Below are 26,050 nucleotides of genomic sequence, written 5' to 3'. Positions count from 1 at the left end.
GTAGGAGAGTATCATGGGATACTCTCTTTAATATTTACGCAGAATTATGAAGGGATACGTAAGAAGGTGAATTCCCCTTTTAAGAAATATAACTGTTAATAAAAGGAAAGCAATTTTCCATTTTGCACAAATTTGGGACAGAAATATTCAAAGAGGGTAGTGACTACAGTTTCTTTACACTTAGATGAGAGAATAAACAAATACACAACAGTAGTGATAGTAATTATCAGAGGAACAATTATTACCATATATATGTGTGGTAATGAAGTGTATATATATGTGTGTATATATATACACATATATACGTGTATATATATATATACACACATATATATATACGTATATATATACACACACATATATATATACACTTCATTAAAATGGATATATCTTTTCTCATATAGAGAAATAGAAACTTGATTGTGAAGATAAATGGGTCTCAGCAGTTGCTAAGAAAATGACTAGTTACTTTCTGTCCCTTTTGAGGAGCATGCAGAGAAATTGCTTTAGCCTCTGATAAATAAAACAGCCTGCCATGGAGAAAATTACAGCGAGGAAATTACAGACATCATCTCTTTTGAATAGGGAAAAGGTAACAGGTAAGGGAATGTGAAAATTCTGTGGAAATTGAGGGAATGAGTAATTGAGTAATGTGCCCATGTCTACATTCAAGCCATAGTAGCTTCCTAAGGTACAGATATAGCTCTTTTAATTTTGAACTATTATTGAACACCTAGGAAGGCAGCTGTGAGGAGGACATTCTTTCTCAGTACATTGGTACTTACATGTCTGGTCTTTGACAGTCACAGGGCCAACAGTGGCTGAAGGCTTGCTGACTCCTGCAGCATTGACAGCTTTGACTCGGAATTCATATTCCCCACCCTCTACTAGGTCTTCAACAGTAAATTGCAGTTCTTCCACATCACGCTTATTGCACTGCCTCCAGGCTTCTTTCTTTGTCCCAGTAGGGTCCCATGCAAGGCACTCAACAATATAGTGGGTAACAGGGGAGCCCCCATCATTCTTCGGGGGTTTCCATGACAGATGTACTGTGTTCTTTGTGATGAGGCCAATCTTGAGTTTAATAGGAGGATCAGGAGGATCTTTAAAAATAGTTAAAGGAAGTATTAAGCATTGTTTATAATAATATACTTCAGTTTTGAGAAGATATTTGAAATTTAGATTTTAAAGCTTACATATCGGATCTCTGGCAGTGGTCCTCTGAATGGTTTCCACAGGTGGACCAATACCAAAACGGTTTTCTGCTCGCACACGGAAGAAATATTGCTGTTCGGAGAGGAGATCAGGCACTACAAATGTGGTGCTTCCACAGTCTGGATTGACTTTGGTCCAGGCTTTTCCATCAATAGTCCTCTTCTCGATAACATAGCCTTTGATCCTGTCTCCTCCATCGTCGTCTGGCATCTTCCATGAAAGTCTGCAACTACCCCTTGTGATATCACTGACTTTCAGATCTTTGGGTGGGCCTGGTACATCTGTTGGATGTAAATCACAATGTAAGCAACGTTCCTTAAATGCTTAAAAATAATTTGTTTTTATTCTGTAGCAACTTTCAAAGTCCTTCTTACCCATGACTTTAACTCTGCAATTTGCAGTCTTTTGTCCTGCTTTATTCTTGGCTGTGATGCTGTATTTGCCTGTATGAGATCGTTTACACTCCGGAATAATAATTACTGAGGAGTTTTCAGCAGTCTCCAGCTGTACAAAGAAAATAGTAGTCATACATTGAATGAAATCATAGCAATATTGAAGTCAACCATATTCTGAATTATTTTAATTATTATTTTTTTACCTGTGCATCTTCAGGTATGTCATGAACTCCATCCTATTAGAAAAGCAGACAGTCAGTTGTAGTATAAATACTCTCACAGTGATTCAGTGGAAAAAAGAGGAGAATGGTTATTTTCTTACCTTCATTGCTTTCTTTGCCTTTCCATCAAATTCCCAAGATGATTTTGGTGTTGGGCGTCCCTTGATGACAGCAGGAATCCTAATCTGTGAGCCAGCTTTACAAACCAGACAGTCCTGTGCTCCAATATCAATGAAAACTTCTGGTTCCTCTGTAATACCACATACAATTTAACAGGATTTAGCTCATATTTGTCAAAAGTAATTGAAATATCTTCAGTAAATTAGTCAATTTCATAATAAGATCAAAAGAGGAATACATAAACTGAGTAAGTACTAGTACCTTGAATATCAGTGGCAGGGATCTCCCCAGTTGTATCACTTGGTTCAGATTCACCAGCTTCATTGACAGCTTTCACTCTGAATCTGTACTTCCTGAGCTCTTTCAGATTAGGCACCACACATTCACAGGTAGTTATAAGTTTGTCTGGTTCATTTACTCTTTTCCAGTCAGTAGTACCTTCTTCTTGCATTTCTACAATGTATCCTTTGACTGGGCTGCCACCATCTTTGGCTGGAGGTTTCCATCCTAGTGAGATGCTTGACTTCGTTTTATCTTTAACTTCTGGGCAAGAAGGTGGCCCCGGTGGAACTAATAACAAAAGAAAAAAAAAAAAAGCTTCATCAGATTTTGAAGCTGATGAAGTGCTAGAATCTTTTACTACACATGATCATATATTATTTTAATCTATTAAAATAGAAATGCTAAAAGGAAATACAGTTGCCTTCTAGAGAAGAGAAATAAAGGAAATGGTCTATTTTCCTTCAGCATTAATGCAAAAACAGAGAAAGCAAACAACTAACTGGGAATAGAAAGACTACTTCCTATCTTGTTAGATTTACATCCTATTTACACATGATTGGTAAAAAACTACTTTACTTTTGAGATCCCTTTGAAGAAATTCTACAATAGCCTTTACTGAAAACGTGATTTAAATTTAATTTGCCACAATATGAAAATTTAAAAACGATTCCATCAATAGCTAGTAAACCTTCGAACACAAACTAATCTTAATGCCCTTTAGGGACAGGATCTATGTCTACAGTAATCCCATAACAATCCTTTACCTTTCTGAAAGTGCTTTACAATTACAGAAATTCTTTTACTGCACTTGTCTTTTTAATCTTAACTTTTCCCCCTCCAGTGGTTAATATAGATCCTTGCACAAAGCACCTGTTCAATACTAGTTTGCAAACGAATGAATAACTACATCATTATATATGTATATATGCTCCACATAGCACTTGAGTATTTAAAATTTTCTTTTTAACAAATAATTGAATTTTTCTTCTATAGAGAATCTAATCAGATATATAACAAACAGGATGAATTATTATGGCCACAGTGTTTTTTAATTTTTGAATGAATCTGCTCACAGATCTTTTGGAAGAATTTTTCTCTCTTATTTGACCTCACAGACTATGCCTGAGAATCCTAAATCTTTGTTCAATAATATTATTGAGAAGCTAACAACATTTTGTTTTTTGTTGAATTCCTACTGGAAGGTCTGACTGTTTAGTGGGAGAGATGATTTCCCCAGTATCTAATGAGATAGAAATCTATTTAAAGTATCAGAAGAGATAGGAGTTTATAGTCCAGGTCTTTATTATTGTGATTCCTCATAAAATATTTGGTTTAATCCAAGAGTTTACAAACTGTATGATTTTATGTATGTGTGTATGTATATATATGTGCATGTATGTATACACATGTAAATATATACTTCTGATAGTCTATGTGAATATGAACCTTTTTTATTTTAATAAATAAAATAATTTGGCATAGAAAAATATAAGAAATTTAAGGCAGAATTATCCATTTAGTGACTTTGTGCTTTAGAAATTAGTCCCCAGAAACGGAAGCATACTTACATATGGGATCTCCTGCAACCTCTGGATCTGATGGTTCACTGGGAGGACCAATTCCTGCAGCATTTATTGCCATGGCTCTGAACTGGTATTTAACGCCTTCAAGCAAACGAGGAACATTAAATTCCACGCCTTTCAATCCCACTTTAGTTATTGGTGCTCGGCTAACACGTGACCAATAAGGACTTCCCTCTTCTCTTTTCTCCAGCCAGTAGCCAGTTATTGGAGAGCCACCATTGTCCAAAGGAGGAGTCCAACTCACTAGCATTGATCCTTTGGTGCGTGCCAAAACTTTTGGTTTTCCTGGAGGTCCAGGAAGGCGATAAGGATCTTGAATGACTACTTTATCTGATTTGCACTCATCACTGACTCCATATTTATTCACTGCCCTGACTCGGAACTCATACTGACCATTGGGGATAAGTTTCCAGATCTAGAAATTAGAAAAATAGAAATTTATTGAAGAGAATATACTTATGTTGATTTTCACTCATTTAAAAATTCAACTTATTTTGGGAGGGATGATTATAAGAAGAAATAAATATATAGACTCAAAACATGGGAAGACAGGGAAAAGGAGAAAGCTTTTTTAAAATAAAAATATGTAGATGTATTGTACCCGATAGTGGATCTCAATTAAAAGAGTATCTGTGTATCAAACGCTATGTACTAAGGAGCCTTATGTGTGTGGGGCTAAACACTACAATAACAAAATAACAGCTTATTGTGTGTGGTTTTGAGTTTAATTATCAAATTCCAAGGTTATACTAAAATGGCGTCAAACCAGAGTCATGTACTTTTAATGTGTATAAGAAAATATTTAGAAGAGTTTACCCCATATCTTTTCTCTACAGCAGTGTTGGTGACTTCCTCCCATTCTGCTTTCTTCCTACTTGCATCACGTTTGTCAATAACATAATGGGTGATTTCACTGCCACCATTATCAAGAGGGGCATCCCATGTCAAGTAGCAAGATTCAGCTTTAATGTCAGTAACAGCAAGATTTCTTGGTGGGGATGGGCGGTCTGGAAAGGAATCAACAGAGAATATTGAGAAGGCAATCCTTAAACAGACAATGGATGCCTTTTTGATGTAAGAAAGCAAGTCACTTACCATATACTTCAACGTGAACATTTCGGAACACTGAGCCAAGGCGATTGGAAGCAGTAACTGTGTAAGTGCCTTTGTCCTCCCGGACCGCTTTGGGAATGCTAAGCTCAGTTTTTGCCTCACTTCGGGATACCTCTTCCTTGGTTATCTGAAGTGCATCAGTGGGTTTTTCAATTACAGTTTCATTTTTGGACCATTCAATCTTAGGCATTGGAAGGCCTGTCACATCTGCAGGGATGTGGACAGGCTCTCCTGCCTTAACTTTGATAGTGTCTCCTCGAACACTCAGACGCAACTTAATAGTTGGAGGCACTGCAAAGAGAAGAGAAAGAAAAAAGTAGCAAAGTCATAAGGATGTTTTTTCAACTTATGGGATAAAGGCATACTGTAAAATGCATTAAAATTATTATTATATTCAGATTCTGCACCTTCATCATCTTGTATGACTACATTAAGAGGTAGGGATGGTTCACTTTCACCAATTTCATTGACAGCTTTGACACGGAACTCATACATTTGGTGTTCATCAAGATTTTCAACCAGAAAAGATGTGGTTGGGCAGAGTCGCTTGTTAACTCTTTCAAAGTCAGGTTTGTCGTGACGCCGTTTTTCAATGATATATCCTTGGATGGGACTGCCACCATTACTGCGGGGCTCTTTCCAGTCAAGGGTAATAGTGGACTTTGTCCTTTCGGTGTATGTGAGCCTCTCTGGAGATGTTGGAGGACCTTTAGCCAGAGGCAAGTGAAAATGATTAGCATGAGATAAATATTCATGTAAGAAATAATATTTCACTTCAACTTAATTATGTAAAAAATAGCCTTCTGTTTGGCATAACCTTACATCCTTATTTAAAATCATTCCTAAAACTTGTCAGTTTCCAAAATTATAGACATTCATGTAGACAGAATTTTTCTTAGCAAACTTTTTATCAAGATTATCAGTGAAAAATCAAGGGCACGTATGCTTTTTTAATTTAACATTTTAGATTGTTTACCTTTGTAACTGGGGATGCTTCTAATTCTAATGAACTAGGAAAGTAAGTCTGTGAAGTTTTGCTTTGAATGACCAGCTGAGAGCAAAGTGTTTTTTCTTTTATTAACAGATAGTGGATATGTCTGCGAACATACTTTGAGTCATGTTGCCTCACATGTGGGTTCAGAATATGGTGGAAAGAGGATGTATGTAATGCTGCTGAAGTTTTCTTTCCTGAAGGACCAAACTAAGAGTTAAGCTTTCAGTGGTAAAACTAGACCCAATCCATACTTGTTGACTGTTATTGCAACCAGAAGGAGTGGAAGCTCAGCTCTGTTCTGGTGCCTCTGGCACAGCCTGTGGTAAATTGGACATTCATAGATAAGCTGCAGCAGTGATATAGGATGTAATTTTTTTTTTCAGGGGGTGATGGTGAAAGAATAAGTTCTCTGTCTCTTGAGGAATGGGTCTTCCTCAAAGGCTTTGCTTTCTTAGATGGGATGTCAGTGTGCATTACTGTGTGTGCAATTTTAGTGTTTCATATTGATTTCTTGGAGATTCCCTCTGGTTGGTTTTCTATTCTTTGGAGGCTGTTTCTGGTTTGGGGCCTCTCTATCCTTCCAGTATGGGGACTTTTTGAATATAGAGGAAGACTAAGGCATTTATCCTCAGGAATTGTCTAATCTTTTAGAAGAACATTGAATTCTCTTTAACTACTACGCTAGTAAATTTTAAAAACCCGACTTCCAATGTGTTCTACTGGAGAGATAGATATAATATGTCTAAACTACTTCTAGGTTATTATTAAGCCCCTGTAGATCCAAGTTTTTCAGTACAAGAAACCATGCTTGATTAATATACTTACAGCCACAAATTACATTGAAATTATAGCAAATATGATATCTTTAATGTTGCTAATAGTTTTTTGATTTACTTTTCTTATTATTCTTTAGCTATAGATTTTGAGACTGTTGGGAGTTTGAAGCCATAAAGCTCAGTAAACAATATTAACTAGAAGCAAAACATGATTCTATAAACCCAATGAAACCTTCTCTTTTACCTAGTGGATCAACTGCAAGAATTGGTCCTATTTCAACAGGAGGGCCACAGCCAAACTTGTTCTTGGCAATAACACGGAACTTATATTCTTGTCCTTCAAGCAGACCTGTGATGTCACATTTAGATCTCTCGGTCTCTATTGGTTGTCTCCAAGTATGCATCTTGGCATCTTTTCTTTCAATGATAAAGCCTGTTATTTCACTTCCTCCATCATCTTCTGGATCAGACCAGTTAAGTAGACACATTTTTCTGTTTGTTACAACAGGTTTTAAATCAAGAACTGGACCAGGGACATCTGAAAACAAAACAAAGCCAAAAATCAATGTAATAAGATAGTACCACTTGGGAAAATCCTGTGAAAATCAGTGCAACATTCCTTACCAAAAACTTCTACCCTAGCTGCTGCAAATTTGGAACCACAGCTATTTGTAGCTGTAATCACATATCTGCCATGATCTTTTCGCAGTGCATCCTTGATAATTAGTTCAGATTTGGTTCCAACATTGTCTATTACAACGCGGTCTTTATCCAGCTCCCCTTCTTCTTTGGTCCATACTTTTGTAGGTACAGGGCGACCAGTCACCACAGCTGGAATTCTAAGAGTCTTCCCAGCCATTATTTGTATTCCACCCTTGACAGAAACATCCAGTTCCACAGTTGGAGGCTCTGTTGAAAGAGAACAGTCATACATTAGCCCATGAAAGATCAAAAAATAGTCCCATATAGAGAAAATATCCATAATTTTATTCCAATAATGTTAAGTACCTTGTGGTTCAGCCACAGTAACAGGTTCTGTTTCTCCAGGTGGTCCTTCCCCTGCGGCGTTGACAGCACTCACCCGAAGTTTGTAATCAGCACCCTCTCGGATTTCTTTGACGGTGTACTGACGGACCTTGATCATCTTCTCTGTGCAACGTGACCATTCATTTGTGCCAACCAACTGCTTATCAACAAAATAGCCAACAATTTCCCCACCACCATTGAAAGCTGGGGGTTCCCATTCTAGTTCAATAGTTGTAGAACTTGTGTCAGTGACTCTTGGGATAGGTGGCCCAGGAGGAGCTAGAATGAATGAAGATATACAAATCAAACTCCCTGATGGTTTTAAAATGTACAATAGCTTGTTCTACTCCACCTTCTTCTTAAGGAACTACTTACAGATTGGATCACGTGCTGTTTTGGGATCTGAAGGTGGACTGAACTTTCCAGGTCCAGCTGCATTTTCAGCACATACTCTGAAGACATAGGTGAGTCCTTCTAATAAGCCATCTACATTGGCTTTCAAGGCATTCAGAAGGCTTTTGTTGACACGAGACCAATGTGTACTATTAACTTCACGTTTTTCAAGCCAGTAACCCAAAATGGGGCTTCCATTATCTTTTGGTTCATTCCATTTCACTAGCATACTGTTGCTGGTAACATCTTCCACAATGGGCTTATCTGGTGCATCAGGAGGTCCTGATAAAAAAATAACATTTGAATTAAATTTCCCAATGTGACATAAAAATGCAATTTTAAAAGCTGTAGTAATTATATACCAAAGTACATGGTAAAAAGGCAAACTTTAGATGCCAAAGGAAACTTACCAAATGGATCTTTAGCTACAAGTGGCTTTGAAACACATGGTGGACCTGGCCCAAATCTGTTTTCAGCTCTCACACGGAAGAGGTACTCTTTTCCTTCAATCAGTTTTGTTACTGAATATTTGCAATGTCTAAGTGTTGAAGTGACAACAATCCATTCTGAGTCGGGTTTTGTCTTGTCTTTCTTTTCCAAAGTGTAGTTTATGATTTCACTGCCACCATCATCAAGGGGTGGTTCCCATTTACAAAGGACTGAGGTCTTTCTGATATCTTCAAATACAAAGTTGATTGGTGGTCCCGGTGTATCTAATATTTCAAAAGAGAACAGTAATCAAAAATTTGTGTGGGAAGGGTTGCTATGGAAAATATAAGTGTGAGCATGCTCCTCTGACATGATTTCTGGTTTTCCCACATCTATCTTTGTATTCTATTAGCTAATAAATAACAAGATCAGGTGATTTCTTTTACATGGCCAGCAGATAAAATATGATTGAGGATAACTTGCTGAAGCTACGTCCCATTTCTTTTAACTCTCCCCCAAACTTTTTATTTTTATGTTTTACTAAAACCTTTTTCCATTGGAAAGTGTGGTTTTAATGACTCACCTAACACACTGACAGTACAAGGAGCTTTTGCGATACCGTGGTCATTTTCAACTTTGATCATATACAGACCATGGTCAGGTCGGAGAGAATCTCGGACGCGTAGCTGAGATTCTCCCTTTTTGCTATTGTCAATACTCAAACGCTGTGTCAGAGGCAGGACAAATGGTTCTTCTTCTTGAACTTCACCCTTCCTTCTCCTAACCAAGGGTGCTGCACGCTTCTTAATTTCCTCTGGTACAATAACATTTTCATCCTTTATCCATGTAATAGTTGGGTAAGGTGATCCAGAAATACTTGCATCAAGTGCTATTTCATCACCTCGTTTCACTTCTAGGCTTGTTCTCAGAATGACTTTGGGGGCATCTATAATGATCATAACCAATAAATGTTTTCAATTCTGATGAAAATAACTGACAAAACATTATTTTCATTTATTTCAAAATGGGAAAGTGGCAACTCCATGAAACAAAACTTACCAATGGGATCTACCGCTTTGGTTGGAGGAGTAGCCCGAGAAGGTTCACTAATACCCGCGGCGTTCTCTGCTCGCACACGGAATTGGTACTCTTTCCCCTCTTCAAGTCCTTTTGCCGTATAGGTCAGGATCGGTACCAGGTGTTCATTGCATCTCTTCCACCTTTCTTCACCCTTAGCAATCTTCTCTATGATGTAGCCCATTATCTTGCTCCCTCCGTCATACAAAGGTGGCTTCCATGTAATAGTCATTGCCTCCGCTGTAGGATTATGAACCTCTACATCTACAGGTGGATCAGGGGGTTCTGAAGAACAAGAAAAAAATGTTAGTATCAAGAAAACCACCTTCTTAAAACAAAACTATGATTTATTAGTTCTTAGCCATAGTGCATCCGTGTCCAAACTTACGCTTTGGATCTTGAGCAATGACTGGATTTTTCAGTTCAATATATTCTCCTCCACCAACCTTGTTGACTGCTTTAACACGGAAGAAGTATTCACCATTTGGTATGAGATCCTTCACAGTCCATGACAGTTTGTTCTCACCAGACATGACTGGTATATATGTTCTCCTCCCAGCTTCTCTGCGCTCCAGGACATAATGAAGAATTGGGGTTCCACCATCAAATTCTGGAGGTTCCCAGGTTAACTTACAAGAACTCTTGGTAATGTCACTTGCTTTAATATCTTTGCATGGTCCAGGTAGGCCTATTACAAAAATGGATAATTATTCTAGTGATCCTGAAAAATCAGCATTTTAATAATGCACTTGTCTCTAAGTGGGGCTCTCTGTATTTTGGGTAGGATAATCTTTGATGTGCTGGAATGTCATTCACACTGCAGAGCATTTAGCATCCTTGGCTCCCAACTACTAAATGTCAGTGGTATCTACCTCAAGTCTGTGTGCCAAGCAAAAATGGCCCCACAAATTTCCAGACATTATTTGCAGGGCTGGGGGGAATGCAGAAAATGTTACTATGCTTGGTTGAGAACACTATGGGAAAATGTGAAGCTGTACAATTAAAAAATTGTGGTCATTTCAATATTCTTTGGGTATGATAATATCTTTTATTTAAATTAGTATTTCACATGCAATTAATTAAAACTAGTATAAATTAGTCTAATAAGAGTTTAGAGATTTCATCTCTTTAGAATTGTTTTACTTCTCATATGGAAAGACATAATCAGAAGTGACATTTAGTTTACAAGTGGCCAGTTCATGAAGCCATTTATATAATTAATAGCACTGCAAAGTCAACTGATTTCCTCTACATGTGAAGAATGTCCGGTTTTTCTTCAAAAAATGATTACCTATGACTTTGACATTGATTGAGGCTGTTGCTGAGCCGAGCTTATTCTCCAGTGTAATGGTATAAATTCCGGCATCTGCATGGACACTCTTGGGAACTTCAAGGTGTGCAGAGATGTGATCATTCTTCATTGTTAATCTATCACTTGCTTTAACTTCTTTGCCATCTTTATGCCAACTAACAGTTGGAACTGGGACAGCTCTGAAGGGAACAGGAATGCTTAACTTTTCACCTTCAATAACAATAATGTCATGAGTCTCCAGGTCAATTGTTGGCTTGCCTGTAAGATATCATTCAAAAGAGCAAAAAAGAGAGTATGTCAAAATGCAATGCATGAATAAAGGGTATTTTATTAACTATAAAAGACATTGTGCTCTTACAGTCTGGGTCTTTGGCAACCACATTTTCAGAGATTTCAGATGGCTCGCTGACACCAATAGCATTGACTGCTCTCACTCTCAGGACATATTCTTTGTCAGGAACAACACCTTCTTCAACCTTGAATTTCAAGTCCTTTATTGGGCGAGAATTAACTCGCATCCATTTCTCAGTGCCTACTGGACACATTTCAACATGGTATCCTATGATAGGACTTCCACCATTTTTCTCTGGAGGCTTCCAAGCAATGGCAATGTGTTTTCTCCCAGCATCAGTCACATGTAGGTCAAGGGGTGGTGAGGGAGGACCTGCGAAAAGAGTGAAATATTCATATCCACAGTCTCATCAAGTTCTAGACAATATCTTGTGTATAATCAGCACTACTTACTTGTTGGATCTTCAATGGATAGGATTTCTGTGGGTTCACTTGGGTGGCCAACTCCAGCTTCATTTTCAGCCCGAACCTGAAACTGGACCTCTGTTCCTTCAATGACATCAGTTACTCTGAAGTTACAGTCAGGTCCTGCAGTCTTTCCAGCTTTCACCCAACGGGTACCTAACCTTTCTTTCTTCTCAATTACATATCTATGGAAATAACAAAGCATTTTATTAGCATTAATGAAAAAACACGGTTAAGAATTTGCAGCCAAGTGTAAGTTATTCTTTATGAATTAATTCAAATTCTACCTCTGTATTGGTCTTCCACCATCATTTTTAGGTGGCTCCCACTTTAGGTCAACATGTCGTTTTGTCACATCAACCACTGCCAGGGCGTAGGGTGGTCCAGGAGTGGCTGAAAACAAAATAATCAATGATTAGGAAAACCAGAGGAAAGGAGATAATCTCGTGTCACAAAATTTAGGTGCGAGAGCACTTATTGTCACAAAGATTAAGTGCAAGAGCATACTAAAGGTGTCTTTGGCCAGCACAGAGTCCTCAATTTCGGTGTAGTCGCTTTGTCCTACAGCATTTTCTGCAGCAACTCGGAACACATATAAAGAGCCCTCAGTCAGCGGGGTGACTGTGCACTTGGTGTCCTTGACGGTGGTATCCACTGTTTGCCAGCCTTTTCGCCTGACGTCTCTCTTTTCCACAATGTAGTTGGTGATGGGGGACCCTCCGTCTTTCTCAGGAACTGTCCATTTTAGGTCTGCTGTATTTTTTGTGATATTAATAACTTCAAGCCAGCGTGGTGGTGATGGAGGATCTGAAAAAGAAGGAAGGAAAACAAATTCATTTTTTTAATTACCCAATAGTCAGTCTGAAAGTGCAGGCAGTTACTAAGAAGTAATGTAGCCAGGAGGAAATAATAGTAATGAATTTTTCATATTTTCTCATATCGTAGCTCACAGGCAGATGCTAGAAGAATTTATATACCTGACATCAAGAGTGACTTACATAGCTTCTCCCGGCAAAGCACAGGGTCGCTGGGTTCACTGGGTTCACTTTCCCCGGCCTTATTCACAGCTCTAACTCGGAATGAGTATTCCTGTCCTTCCATGAGCCCTGGGAGCAAGTGCTGAGTGGTGGGAACCCCTTCCGCCACTCTGACCCACTCATCTGTTCCAGTCTTCAGCATTTCAATGACATAAGACTCAATCTTTGCACCTCCATCATGTTCTGGTTTTGTCCAATTCAACTTTACTGATGTTTTGCCTATATCTTTTACAGTTGGTTTTCCAGGGGGCCATGGAGGATCTGCAAGCCAATGAAATCATTGTTTAGGTTTGTCAAAAAGGAGTTCATATGAGCTTCAAAATAACCACAAAAATTATTTAAATAATACCTATGGGATCCTTTATTAAGATTGGTTCAGTTGATTTGCTTGGTTTTCCAGGTCCAGCAAGATTTTCAGCCAACACACGGAATCTGTATTTTTTCTTATTGGTGAGACCTTTCACTCTGAGTTAGGAACAAAGTGCATGTGTAACATCATGGTAAGAAGCAGAAGAAGCCTATGTTTATTTTACACAGAAGAGACTAATTTATTTAAATTGTGAAAAGGTGATTTGGAAATTTAACTGAAAAGCACTTCAATATAAATTAAAAATTGCTTTTTAACTGCCACACACTTTAGACTTGGCCAAACATACCAATCTAATTATAATATCTATGACAGTGATCATTATCATAATATACTGGGGGATCAAACACTTTGAAACTTCCTGAAGGTTAATATTTTAGAGTAAACTAAGAAATGTGCCCTTGAATGGAATTTGTATAATTTTTCAAATTGTGAGGTAATAGAAAATATGAGTAAAAGTAGTTTAAAATTGTTTTTGTAAGATATAATCATCTATAATCCCAAGGAATACTAAAGAGTAAACACTTGAATATACTGCTGTCTTAACATCTTGATGGGGATTCTGAGCATACCTGTATGTTGTGTCCTTTACTGGCATCTTATTGCATCTAACCCATTTATCTGTATCAGGATCCAGTCTTTCAACCCAGTATCCAGTGATTGGGCTGCCACCATCATCATCTGGTTCACACCACGTGAGAGTCACTGCGTCTTTAGTGATATCAGAAGGTTCTAGACGAGTTGGAGGTCCAGGTGGATCTATAGACAGGATAATGGTGTAAAATGTTATATGTCCTGTATATAAATATGACACCAAAATGAAAGTTTGACATAAGCATCTTTTTTTTATCAGCTGATTGAGAAACTTACCAAACTGATATTTGGCTGTTATTGGAGAGGCCTGAACTGGTTCACCAACACCATACATGTTTTCTGCAGCAACTCTGAAGATGTACTCTTTATTGGGGATTAATTTGGTGGCCTTGAAGTTTGTATCCTTGACGGTGGATGAGAGCTTGTGCCACACTTCACTATCAGTTGCTCGTCTCTCCACAACATAGTTTGTGATCTTAGATCCACCATCATCGCGTGGTGGGTTCCATGTTAGAAGACATGACTCATTGGTTACATCTGTGATGTCAAAGGCAGCTGGTGGTCCGGGTTTATCTGTGTATGGCATTACAGATGCAGAAAAAAAAATTGTTCACCATGTTTTTTTTTTTTTTTTTTTCAAGAAAGTAACTGCAAAGAGTTTATCCCCTTTTAAAATGAGAACCTTCCTTACCTAAGACATTCACTTCCACCACAGCAGTGGCCCGGCCACACACATTCACAGCCTCGATGATGTATGTGCCAGTGTCACTTCTCTTACTATCAACAATAGTCACTGTGGATTTCTTAGGGACATTTTCAATGGTAATTCTTTTGTCCTGCTTTAGAATCATATCAGCCTTCGTCCAAGTTATTTTAGGTTCAGGTTTTCCGGTTACAGTGGCAGGAAGTTCAATCTTGGTCCCAGCTTTTACGGTGAGACCAGCAAGGAGCTTCACATCGAGGAAGATTTCTGGGGCCTCTGAATTGGAAAAGATTATTTACGATGTTATCAAGTTCAAGCAGATTTAAGGTCAGAGGCCTATTTGATAAGACAAAAATCAAAAATAGATACCTTGTGTGTCCACAGCCTGGATTTCCTCTGTGGGTCTGCTTGGTTTGCTAGCGCCCTGCCTGTTTAAGGCCTTCACACGGTAGGCATACCATTTGCCTTCCTCAAGACCTGTCACTTCCATTCTGTCAGAAAACAGAATAGGATGTTTTACTGTGATGTCGATAATCGTTTCATTGTGTAGTACTCATAATCTTTCAAAAATTCAAACCCCTGGTATAATACTAGTCTTTAAATTAAACCTGGATTACTTCAACACTATAACTGAATACATTTTCATTTCAATACTGTCATGAAAACCCTGAGCAGGCAGTACATTCAGCAGCACCTTTAAAAATCAGACAGACATACCGGCAGCATAGGATTCTCAATGAAAAAAGACAAACATTTAAATTTTCCCCAGCAAAGCCCATTTTAGTGACTAGGAATACACATTTACTCTCATGCCAAATTAAAAACCTACTTTGTTTCTGCAACAGGTTCTCCACAGGCAACCCATTTATCAGAACCACGTGGACATCTTTCAACTATATATCCTTTGATGCGCGAACCACCATCATTTTTAGGTGGATCCCATGTTAAGAAGATGCTATTGGCTGTTCGATCTCTCCATTTAACATTCTCTGGTGGGTCAGGTACCGCTATAACATTTGGAAGACAGAGTCAGTCTTACACAGCCCACCTATGCAGTTCTCTTCACATTGCCAACCCCTGCCTTGCCCCATAACTTCAACTCTAGGTCTAAAAGCAAAAACAGGCAACAAGATTAGGTAAGTAATCATCAAGAATGTACTCACTTGCAGGAGCTGACATATTTACAGGTTCATCAACATATGCAGGTTCTCCAGGGCCACATTTGTTACGAGCACAAACTTTAAATAAGTACTCTTTTCCTTGAACAAGATCAGGAACTGTGAATTCTAGATCAGTCACAAAGTCCATAACCTGGGACAAAGAAATACAGTTAATCAGTTATTTCCCAAAAACCCTTTCCCCAACTTAAAAGATTTTTACCATGACCAGGGATACAAATTGCAGTTGTTTTGAATGCTAGGGATTATTCTTACATTAATTTCATATTAGGGAAAATTGTAAAGTAGGATACATGATAATATTTGACTCAATATAAGAAAAACTGCTTCATAGTTTGTACACATTAAAAATGATGGCAAATGAGGTGTTGATTCTACCAGTTTGCTTATCAGAAATATGATTTTAATTCAGGGTAAAGAATAGTAACTAATATAAACACGAGGAAATAATGGCTGATTAGGTCAACTAAGGTATTCTAGTGGAATAAGAAGTGTGACCACCAGGGAAATAAATATTTACTTTCCACTTCTAGCTTAATGGGTACATATTGGGTACTTAGCAGGTACCAAGTCAGTAGGGTTTTTTTTTTTTTTTTTTACAAATTTGGTAAGGCTCACAAGACAAGACAATTACAATTATACAATCCTTGGTTGAGCTACCTCAGGAAGCATTAGCACCGATGCATTCTTAAAAAGTTTTTGTACATTTTCAGTGAGGTAAAGGTAAGAAGTTGTAGCACATAAGACTTTTGTATGGCATCCCAACCTTCTGGGATTTCCCCTACTCTCATTTTTGGCGTTGATGCAGTGCTGCTCAAAACTCACTTTAGTCCATGTTTTCCGGCTGACTTCTCGTTTTTCAACAACGTATCCAGTTAACGGACTTCCTCCATCATCATCAGGTGGTTCCCAAGTCAAATGTACTGAGTCCTTGGTTATATCACCAAATTTCAGTTCTTTGGGTGCACTTGGGCGAGCTGAAAAAAAATGCACTCACAAGTCACTGTTAATAGTCTGAACTAATATTTGTTAATACTGCCAAATCACCTTAGATGATAAACGTTTCGTTCCTTACCAATTACATTGACATCAATTTCCCCAGAAATTGTTTTCACACGGTTTTCTAATTTCAGTGTATAAATGCCCTTGTCTGAACGTTCACTTGGAGAAATGACAAGTTCGGCATAGGCAGACAAGGTCTTCATTTTCACACGGTCCTCTGTTTCTAGTACTTTATCTCCAAAACACCAGGTTGCAGTTGGCCTTGGATAGCCTGTACTTGGAACCAGGATCTTGATAGGATTTGGGACAATAACTTCCAGACCATCTTTAAATGCACTTAAATCCATTGTTGGTTCAACTACAAAGAAGAAAAGTTAATGAGTTTGCAGTGCCATATTTAAGTCCCTGTTGCCCCAAAGTAGCTATGTCCTATTCTCCGATCTAAAAATAAAATATCTATTTACCAAATGCATCGTCAGCGGTGAGAGGACCAAGAATTTCAGATGGATCTGAAACACCAGCTTTATTTTCTGCAGATACTCTATATAAATATTTATTTCCTTTTTCCAGTCCGGTAACCTATGATTATGAATTAATAAATATTTGTAAAAAACACATACAGTCATGTCCATGATCCACACTGAATATTCTTTTTTATATGCAAATGACCTACCTTGTAAGTCAGTTCAGGGACAAGTTTCATATTGCAACGAATCCAATTATCTTTTCCTTCTTCGCATCGCTCAATTATATAGCCTAATATTGGGCTGCCTCCATCTTTCAGAGGAGGTTCCCATTTGAGCTGAACTGATGACTGAGTCTGATCTGAGGAAGTTAGGTTTACAGGAGGACTTGGTCTCTCTGGAATAAAAGAAAGAGTTGGAGCATACCATTTATGTTAGTGACAATTTATGAAGACAGTGTTGTAATCAATTATATCATCCCCATTAAAATAACAGATTTATCAAATTCACTAAGTAAAGTAGGCACAGTCTGGGTTTCTAAAACTTTATCTAAATTTTTATGATATTCTACCTTTTTATTAACTTTCATTTAACTTGATTTATTTTAATTGATAGGCCTAATATCTGGATTTCATGCAGTAATTATTTCCCTTTTTTGATGGGCTTACCAATTGGATCGGCAACCTTGACGAAGGGTGTGGCTGCACTTGGTTTTCCAACTCCAATTCGATTTTGGGCTCTCACTCGGAAACTGTATTCCTGTCCTTCCACCACATCAGTAACAGTTGCAGACAGGTCTTCAGCTCTCACAGTCATGGCAGTATCCCACCTGATAGAAGTCTTGTCTCTTAATTCGATGACGTAGTTTGTGATCACAGCACCTCCATCATACTCTGGTGGTTCCCATGTCAGTGAGACACCAAATCGATTCACATCAGTGATGGTTACATTCAAAGGAGGGCCTGGAACATCTGGATTTCACCACAGAAGGAGAAAATACGAGTTTGGGGTAATGATGATGAAGGCAAAGACTGCAATTTACTTAGAAGCTAGCTTGAATTTACTTAAAACTTCTTACCATATTTACTCCTTGCTTCTACAGGATTGTCAGTTTCTACTGGTTCACCAGTGCCAACTCTGTTTCTTGCACTCACACGGAATAGGTACTCAACTCCTCCTTTCTGTAGACCAGTGACAGTAAACTCACAACTCTCTGCACGGTCTGTGGCCAGAACCCAGGTTTTTCTCTTAATGTCACGTCTTTCAACAATGTAACCTATGATTTTGCTTCCACCATCAGTTAAAGGTTCTTCCCAAGCAAGGCTCACTTCACCATCAAATGTTTCTGTCACTTCTAAGTTACGTACTGGCCCAGGAACATCTGAAATTCACATATAAAGGAATATTTTTAGTGTGCTGTCTTGCTTTTAAATTGTGCTTTGCCAATTAAGTATGAGAGACCCAAGGGCTTACCAATAACTTTTAAATTGATGAATCCTTCTGCTTTTCCATGTTTGTTCTGAAGCACAATTTTATACCTCCCTTTGTCTTCTTTCTTGGCTTCTAAAATTCTGAAAGAAGTTTGTTCAGCCGTAGTATCAATGGTTTTTGTAGATAAAGGTTCATTTTCTTTAAACCATTCAGCTTCTGCTTTGGGGTAGGCATCATATGGCACCACCATTGTCAGAGGCTTGCCAACATCAACCACAAGGTCTTGGTCAGCTGTCTTGATTTTCGGTGCAGCTAGTGAGAAAGATAACATGTGAATGCTTTCGACTACTAAACGTAGCCAAGCTACATCATGTTATTATGCATTTGTTAGAAAATATTGGTTACATAACCTTGGAAGTAAGCCACAGTAACTTTATAGCAGAGAAAACTAAGTGGCTTAGAGTTCTCATAGCTTTTTGTTGTTGTTGTTGTGTGTGCAAATTAGATTGGAGAGTAGAGGATTGAGAATGGCATAAAATCATAAGACACGCATTCCTTACCAAAAATAGTAACATAGGACTTGGTGTAGTGCAAAACATGTTTTCTTTTGTTTTTTGATAGAGTAGGCACTGCATACTTAGTTCAATAAATCAGAGAAACTTTTTTCTTATGAATGAGAGGTACACTAATGGCTTTTTCACAAGGACAGTGTATAAGGATGTCCTGGGTCAGGATGAGAACATACCTAAAAGGCACCCAGGGGTTTGTAAAGTAGGAGAGTATAAGACTGTCTTTAGATTTGCCAAGACTCTCAGGGTGATAGCTTAGTTGTAGCCTAAGTTCATAGACAGTCATCATGTACTAGGAAATGTCCAAGGCTCTGGCATGTAAAGATTATTGCTATTAATTTCCTTTTACTCAAGACACTTACTTTGTAGTGAGCAAAATTAGAACTGTTAACATGTGGGTAGGGCTTGCTAGAAATGAAAGACTCTCACAAGGATTACCTCATTAAATAACTGTGAAATCTGAAATCTAATCTCTGTGATATTGGAAGGATATTTTAAAATAAAAGAAAGGGACTGACCTGCCAGTTCAAGCTTAGCTCTGGCTTCTTTGTCTTTGGCAATAAATCTGTATTCACCCTGGTCACGGGGCTTAATATCACAAATCTGTAGTCGATGTATCTTTCCTTCACTCATCATCTGGTGTTTATCACCCTGGACAACAACCATGTTATTTCTTAGCCATTGGACTTCCACCTTATCTTTATTGAGTTCTGCTAAAAAGACAACATCAGCACCAGGGGCTTCAAGAATATCTTGTGGAGGCCTGATGATCTCAACAGGAATTTCTGGAAAGAAAATGTGAAATAAATACAAATATGTTTATATTTTGATTAACAATTTTAAAAAATTGGTAACATTAGAATTGTTCTTTCACTTAATACGTACCTTCCACAAAAAGTCTAGCACGAGACTTCCTGTCTTCTACTCCGCAAGCATATTCACACTCATCATCCAGCCTGCAATCTTTTATAATGAGTCTGTGTATACTTCCATCTTTTTCAAATTTGTATCTAAAGGAGACATTGGATTATCAGTTAGCTTGCATAATGGCCACTAAATTGTCAAAAGTGTATATATAGCTACAGAAATAGAGAATAAAAAGATCTTGCTTACTTTTTGCCTTCTTTGATTTCTCTCCCATTTCTGTACCATTTCACATTGGCTTTCTCTCTGGAGAGCTGGCAGGAGAAGACAGCGTCATCGAACTCAGTGACTGTCTGATCTTCCAAGTGTTCCACAAATTCTGTCGGGGCTTCTATGATGAGAAGCTCAGCAACAGATTTATCTTGTCCAGCAGTGACAATGTATTCACCTTCATCTGGGAAGCCACAGTCTTTAATGGTTAACATGTGCTTGTACTTATCAATTCTGTATGAGACACGATTGTCAAAAGGCACTTCTTCACCATTTTTGGTCCACTTCAGTGTTACATTGAGACGATTCACCTTGCACCAGAATGTGACAGATTTCTTCTCCATTGTTTCAATATCTTTAAGAGGCTCAACAATCCTAAGGTCTTCCTCTGTTGTAAAGGAGAAAAATATGTTGATTTTAATTATTTTTGTAAGAGAAACTGATGAAAAAATCTCTAGTGGTATATAAATTACTTACCTTCTACTATTAGATTGGCTGCACTTTTAACATTTTCACCTCTGTGATTGGTCAAAGACACATTATAGTTGGCTTGGTCATCTAAGCGTGCATCTCTAATTCTGAGGGTGTAGACCAGGTCTTTTTGGAGAATGATGTATTTTGAACTATCAAATATGGCTTCTTCATTTCTGAACCATTTGGCTTTGGCACCTTCAGTATTGACTTCACAGTTGAAGACAACTTCTTGTTGTTCCTTCACCCGGGTGTCCTTAAGAGGAACTACGATCCTGAGTTTTTCTGAAAGCAACCGACAAGACTTTATAATATGAAGAATGATCAAAGCGGTAAATACAAATACAAAACAAACAAACAAACAAAAAACCCTAAAAGCAAGAACAAACTTACCAATGACTGTCAAGTGAGCTGCTGCTCTGGCAGCCCCTACCATGACGACGTAAGTGCCCATATCTTGTAATGTGGCATCTTTCACAACTAGGACCCTCTTTTTACCATCAGCAATAACGTCATATTTATCTCCAGATTCAAGTGTCTTATCATCCCTCTTCCACTGGACTGGAAAGCTTTCTTTTGATATAGAGCAGACAAATTCAGCCTTTTCTCCTTCAAGTATTTCAAGGTTTTGAGGCTTTGAGATAAATTCAGCAGCCAGTTCTGGGAAGAAAAAGTTACAAGATATTAGAAACGTATGTCTTTGTACTTTAAATCTAGCAAGTGTGAATTGTTAGAAATAAAAGATTATTCACTGTAGTTTTCATACCATGTACTTTGACTTTGCCATCGGTTCGAGAGCTTGGGAGTCGACAGTTGTAGTTGCCAGCATCTTCAAGGTGAGCGTTCTGAATGACCAGGATTCTCTTCCGTCCTTCAGTCAGTATTTCATATCTTCCTGTTTCAATGATCTCCTCATCCCCTTTATACCAAATCACTTCTGCGCCAGGTTTGGAGACTTCACAAACCAGTTTTATAGTGTCTGTTTCACTAACTTCAATGTTGGCAAGATTTTTGGTAAAGACAGCTTCTTCTTCTGCAAGCATTGAAAAAACAAAAACCACACTGAGTTAAGTTGGAAATTATTATTTTTTCCCAACACATATACTTCACAAAGAATGACTTTACTCTTACCCAGAACTGTCAGCATGCCAGAAGTTCTCGCTGTCCTTACTTCACAGGAATATTCAGCTTCATCATCCAGTAGACATTTGTTGATGACAAGAATGCGCACTGCTCCCTTGGATATGATGTCATATTTTTTGCCCTTTTTAATTTCAGCACCATCTTTAAACCACTTAACCTATATTTAAGATAAATAGATTATCAGTTTTCTTGTTGTTCCTTCACACAAGTGTCCCTAAGAAAAACTATGATCCTGAGTTTTTCTGAAAGCAACCAACAAGACTTCATAGTGTGAAGAAGAACCAAGGTGGCAGACACAAATATAAACAAACCCCAAAAGCAAGAACAATCTTACCAATTACTGTTAAGTGAGCTGCTGTGATACTATTATCAGTTATTAAAAACAATGGGATCATATAAGTTTAGAGCTATAGTGAGCCTTAGACATCATGCGGACTAACTTCTTGGATGTGTAAACTGAGGCTCAGACTTGAAGAAACTTGCCAATGGTAGTTAATGGCAACAGGAGGTACTTAGTTGAAAGAAATATAATTGCTGATATTTGACTTTTTCTGATCTAAGAAAACAGCAGTTTCATATGGTTCAAACTAATATCTAAATCTCCTGATTGTGAGTCCAGTGTTTTTCAAGTAATAGTAAATTAATAATACTAAAAAGAGAACAATTAAAGTCAAGAATACATTTTATACTAAAATTATCTTTAAAAGTAAAGTGGTGACCAGAGAAGTTGTGACTAACTTTTTTTTTTTCCATTTTGGCTAGACCAAAAGTAAATATAAAGTTATTTGACAGTACAAGATGACAGGTATACAATCACAGACCTTAGCATTTTCTCGAGAAAGTTCACACTCAAATCGAGCCATTTCTTTTTCTCTAACTTGAAGGTCTGTGAGTGGTCTTAAGAATTCCACATGAGGAGCTGTAAGAGAATGTCATCAGAATTCAAAATGAGGCTTCTGGAAATTTACTCTGACATTACCATAGTATACATTAAGAAAAAGTGACTCTTTTGTAGGGCCTTTCCATCTTAATAGACTACAACTGACTTTGAAATCACTTGAAGCTGCCCATTAGGTATGATGCTTTGCTTTTTAGATATCTCTTTAGTTTACATAAAATTATGTGGCATTCTATATGTTCAACTAGTGTGCGTGTGTGTGTGTACAGTATATATACTAGGGAGCCATCTCAGTTCTTTTGAATAATAGCTGGAGGAAAAATCTTCATTTGTACTGCACCAGACTTGAAAGATAATGTCAAAGGAAACCTCAGACACCAGTGGCAAAGAAACATTGACTTATTTAAGGCACTCAACACAATCTTTGAGAAATTAGCAGAATTCAAAGATAAAACACGTGAAGCACCATGGCCAGCCTTGTGTATGGCTAAAAGGCATGAGGCTGTAATTAAAACATATATTCAGCTTTTAAAAAAAATCAGCTTTGAAGACGTCACATATAAGTCAAGCATAACATCTATTAGTGCAATAAAGCAATGTGTTTTGTATGGGAGGGTGATTAGGATTTTACATCTGTTATTTCATTCATCTCTAGAATTAACTCAGCTGGTGTATAGGATTAGGGAGCTGCCCCCTTGCCCTTCCTTCTTTCAGAGCTCCTTGTGAGTCCTTCCCAAGATGACCATTCTTGAGCAATAAGATTCTGAGACAAATGCTGTCTAATAGGTTTGAAGATATGCTCCTTGCAGCTGAGTCTTCTTGGAATGAAGGTAGATGTCAAGGGGAAGAAGGAGACCCTCCAAGAAGCTACTCTGACATAAGCTTTAGCAGAGCAACCACAAAGTGGTAAGAAAAACATGGTACAAGATGCATGAAGCACAGAGTCACTAGGTTGTAGCTGTTGACAGATGGGAAGCAACCAAACCAAACAAACAAATATTGCACAAAATATGCAGAAAAATGTCATCACTGGACAAAGGAATGAATGAAACAAATAAGCTAGCATGTGGCATTTTGAAAAAAGACATTACATTTTTTCACCAGAGGAAGAAGTAATGTTAAAAACCATTAGAGTTCTCTTCATTCAAAGAGTCCAAGACTCAAAAGATCCAGGGCCTCACTCCATCTTCTTATCCATTCTTATTCTCAGAGATTGAATCATGTGAATGTGCTTTGTCATATTACAGCAGATCTCTGGTATACTCCTATTCAGACTGAAATTTCATGCTCATTTTCTAATTGTTCCCCACACTTGAAAATTCATTTTCCTTCCACATGGGAATCACTTTTACTTTGTTTTTAAAATTAGGACTCCCTACTTATCTTTAAAATTCAGTTTCTCCTCATCCATATCAGGATATCCATACAGTAGGCTGACCCCATGTAGACAAAGAGCACATCTACTCACTACTCAGTGAGAGAAAAGAAGCATAGGGAAAAGTGATTGCTCCATCATTAATCAGACCAGACACAGAATAAGACTTTTCTTTTCTTTTTTTGTTTAAACACATAAAGGATCAGGTTAGGTCAGTGTCAATACTAGAAGTTGCCAAGAAATGCAGTTAGGCCAAGAAGGGCATGCAAAAAGTGTTGTGTTGTTTTGTTGTTGTTGTTATCAAAGAATTGCAAATGAAAAGTCCTTTGTAAGAAGAATACTTACGCACGACATTCAGGTTACAGGAAGTCTTAAAATCCTTAGCATCACAAGTGTATGTTTTAATATCCTCTGGGGTACAGCCGTGTATAATAAGTTTTCTGACCCTGCCATCAGCAACAATTTCATACTTCTTGCTTTTGAGGATTTCTGTCCCATTTTTGAACCATTTCACCTTAGCATTTTCTCTGGAGACTTCACACTCCAGCACTGCAGTGGCTCCCTCTTCGACCGTCTGGTCCTCAAGAGGCTTAGTGAATTCAACTGGGGGTTCTGAAAGAATCATACTCATTAGCCAAGGTTCTCCTTTCCTTCTCCAAGAGTTTTGGTACCTTCTCAACTTTCCCCTGCCATCTCCAGGGCTTTGTTCTGTCCTAAGTTTTATTTTCAAGTTTTGATTACACTCAGACGTTTTCCTCTAATAATGATATTTTATCATTATTTGTACAGATAAGAGGAAAATCATTTTTAAAAACTAGGAAACATTAAGGAAATAACAGCCAACTCTTGGTTAATAAAGTGATGGATACCTAGCTTGATAATAATTCTTCCTCCAGCTGGCTTTTGAAAATCTATGATGTGCAATAAAAACAACAGAGATGGAAGGAGGAAGTAAAACTCATGCTACTCAATTTTGACTCTTTAAAAAGATAGTCTGTGAAGTATTTTGTTATGCTAAAAAGTAAAATTAGACTTTTGATTATTTGGTTGATTTTAAACATCTATAGTACTCAGCATATAAAGATAATTGAGAGTTGGCATTATTTATGAGCCTCTGCCTTATACATGTTTTTAAAATAAGCCTTGTAATTACCTTTCACAAAGAGGTTGGCGTGAGTTTTGAAATCTTTTGCTGTTAGTTGGACTTCCCCAGCATCTTCTAACTTTACATCCCTCAGAGTAAGTGTATGAACTTTTCCTTCTGAACGTGGGACCACCTAGTTGTTTGTAAAAAAAGAATATATGAAACAGCAATCTAGTATATGGGTGCATTTAATTCATTTAGATAAAAATAAATGGAAATAGAGCTTTCCGAGTTGTTTTATAATCATCTATTTAGCACATATGCATTCAAAAATCATTTCAACCAATAGTTTGGGATCTTTCAAGAAAATTTTAGGGTTTCATAGTTACCTTTATTTATTTATTTATTTATTTATTTTTTATTATTATACTTTAGGTTTTAGGGTACATGTGCACAATGTGCAGGTTTGTTACATATGTATCCATGTGCCATGTTGTTTTGCTGCACCCATTAACTTGTCATTTAGCATTAGGTATATCTCCTAATGCTGTCCCTCCCCCCTCCCCCCACCCCACGACAGTCCCTGGAGTGTGATGTTCCCCTTCCTGTGTCCATGAGTTCTCATTGTTCAATTCTCACCTATGAGTGAGAACATGCGGTGTTTGGTTTTTTGTCCTTGCGATAGTTTACTGAGAATGATGGTTTTCAGTTTCAGCCATGTCCCTACAAAGGACATGAACTCATCCTTTTTTATGGCTGCATAGTATTCCATGGTGTATATGTGCCACATTTTCTTAATCCAGTCTATTGTTGTTGGACATCTGGGTTGGTTCCAAGTCTTTGCTATTGTGAATAGTGCCACAATAAACATACGTGTGCATGTGTCTTTATAGCAGCATGATTTATAG

General features: G+C 37.8%; 1 protein-coding gene across 1 annotated transcript in view; it reads right to left on the bottom strand.

The window, feature by feature from the left end:
- TTN (titin) overlaps positions 1 to 26,050 on the bottom strand; it is a 288,926-nt gene that overhangs the window by 74,109 nt on the left and 188,767 nt on the right. Inside the window, exons 202-249 of the mRNA XM_058440679.1 lie at positions 25,212 to 25,335; positions 24,404 to 24,670; positions 22,607 to 22,704; positions 21,774 to 21,942; positions 21,409 to 21,675; positions 21,036 to 21,302; positions 20,649 to 20,927; positions 20,151 to 20,559; positions 19,923 to 20,047; positions 19,556 to 19,822; positions 18,511 to 18,780; positions 18,116 to 18,418; positions 17,706 to 18,008; positions 17,247 to 17,434; positions 17,038 to 17,152; positions 16,647 to 16,931; positions 16,397 to 16,548; positions 15,557 to 15,704; positions 15,223 to 15,400; positions 14,763 to 14,884; positions 14,382 to 14,669; positions 13,967 to 14,263; positions 13,669 to 13,855; positions 13,079 to 13,194; positions 12,691 to 12,990; positions 12,200 to 12,499; positions 11,980 to 12,085; positions 11,681 to 11,877; positions 11,295 to 11,600; positions 10,916 to 11,194; positions 10,013 to 10,312; positions 9,607 to 9,909; positions 9,131 to 9,493; positions 8,529 to 8,831; positions 8,101 to 8,400; positions 7,708 to 8,004; positions 7,324 to 7,608; positions 6,944 to 7,237; positions 5,337 to 5,636; positions 4,912 to 5,220; positions 4,633 to 4,823; positions 3,802 to 4,231; positions 2,213 to 2,521; positions 1,933 to 2,081; positions 1,814 to 1,846; positions 1,590 to 1,719; positions 1,197 to 1,496; positions 786 to 1,103 (exon numbers count right to left, since the gene is read on the bottom strand). Coding sequence (XP_058296662.1) covers positions 786 to 1,103; positions 1,197 to 1,496; positions 1,590 to 1,719; positions 1,814 to 1,846; positions 1,933 to 2,081; positions 2,213 to 2,521; positions 3,802 to 4,231; positions 4,633 to 4,823; positions 4,912 to 5,220; positions 5,337 to 5,636; positions 6,944 to 7,237; positions 7,324 to 7,608; positions 7,708 to 8,004; positions 8,101 to 8,400; positions 8,529 to 8,831; positions 9,131 to 9,493; positions 9,607 to 9,909; positions 10,013 to 10,312; positions 10,916 to 11,194; positions 11,295 to 11,600; positions 11,681 to 11,877; positions 11,980 to 12,085; positions 12,200 to 12,499; positions 12,691 to 12,990; positions 13,079 to 13,194; positions 13,669 to 13,855; positions 13,967 to 14,263; positions 14,382 to 14,669; positions 14,763 to 14,884; positions 15,223 to 15,400; positions 15,557 to 15,704; positions 16,397 to 16,548; positions 16,647 to 16,931; positions 17,038 to 17,152; positions 17,247 to 17,434; positions 17,706 to 18,008; positions 18,116 to 18,418; positions 18,511 to 18,780; positions 19,556 to 19,822; positions 19,923 to 20,047; positions 20,151 to 20,559; positions 20,649 to 20,927; positions 21,036 to 21,302; positions 21,409 to 21,675; positions 21,774 to 21,942; positions 22,607 to 22,704; positions 24,404 to 24,670; positions 25,212 to 25,335 — 11,626 coding nt within the window. The remainder of the gene's footprint in view (positions 1 to 785; positions 1,104 to 1,196; positions 1,497 to 1,589; positions 1,720 to 1,813; positions 1,847 to 1,932; positions 2,082 to 2,212; positions 2,522 to 3,801; positions 4,232 to 4,632; positions 4,824 to 4,911; positions 5,221 to 5,336; positions 5,637 to 6,943; positions 7,238 to 7,323; positions 7,609 to 7,707; positions 8,005 to 8,100; positions 8,401 to 8,528; positions 8,832 to 9,130; positions 9,494 to 9,606; positions 9,910 to 10,012; positions 10,313 to 10,915; positions 11,195 to 11,294; positions 11,601 to 11,680; positions 11,878 to 11,979; positions 12,086 to 12,199; positions 12,500 to 12,690; positions 12,991 to 13,078; positions 13,195 to 13,668; positions 13,856 to 13,966; positions 14,264 to 14,381; positions 14,670 to 14,762; positions 14,885 to 15,222; positions 15,401 to 15,556; positions 15,705 to 16,396; positions 16,549 to 16,646; positions 16,932 to 17,037; positions 17,153 to 17,246; positions 17,435 to 17,705; positions 18,009 to 18,115; positions 18,419 to 18,510; positions 18,781 to 19,555; positions 19,823 to 19,922; positions 20,048 to 20,150; positions 20,560 to 20,648; positions 20,928 to 21,035; positions 21,303 to 21,408; positions 21,676 to 21,773; positions 21,943 to 22,606; positions 22,705 to 24,403; positions 24,671 to 25,211; positions 25,336 to 26,050) is intronic.

Source organism: Hylobates moloch, unplaced genomic scaffold (genome assembly GCF_009828535.3).
Source record: "Hylobates moloch isolate HMO894 unplaced genomic scaffold, HMol_V3 SCAFFOLD_1, whole genome shotgun sequence".
Classification (NCBI taxonomy): Eukaryota; Metazoa; Chordata; class Mammalia; order Primates; family Hylobatidae; genus Hylobates; species Hylobates moloch.
The sequence above is the reverse complement of the archived record's forward strand: the minus strand, read 5'-3'. Positions and strand labels throughout refer to the sequence as shown.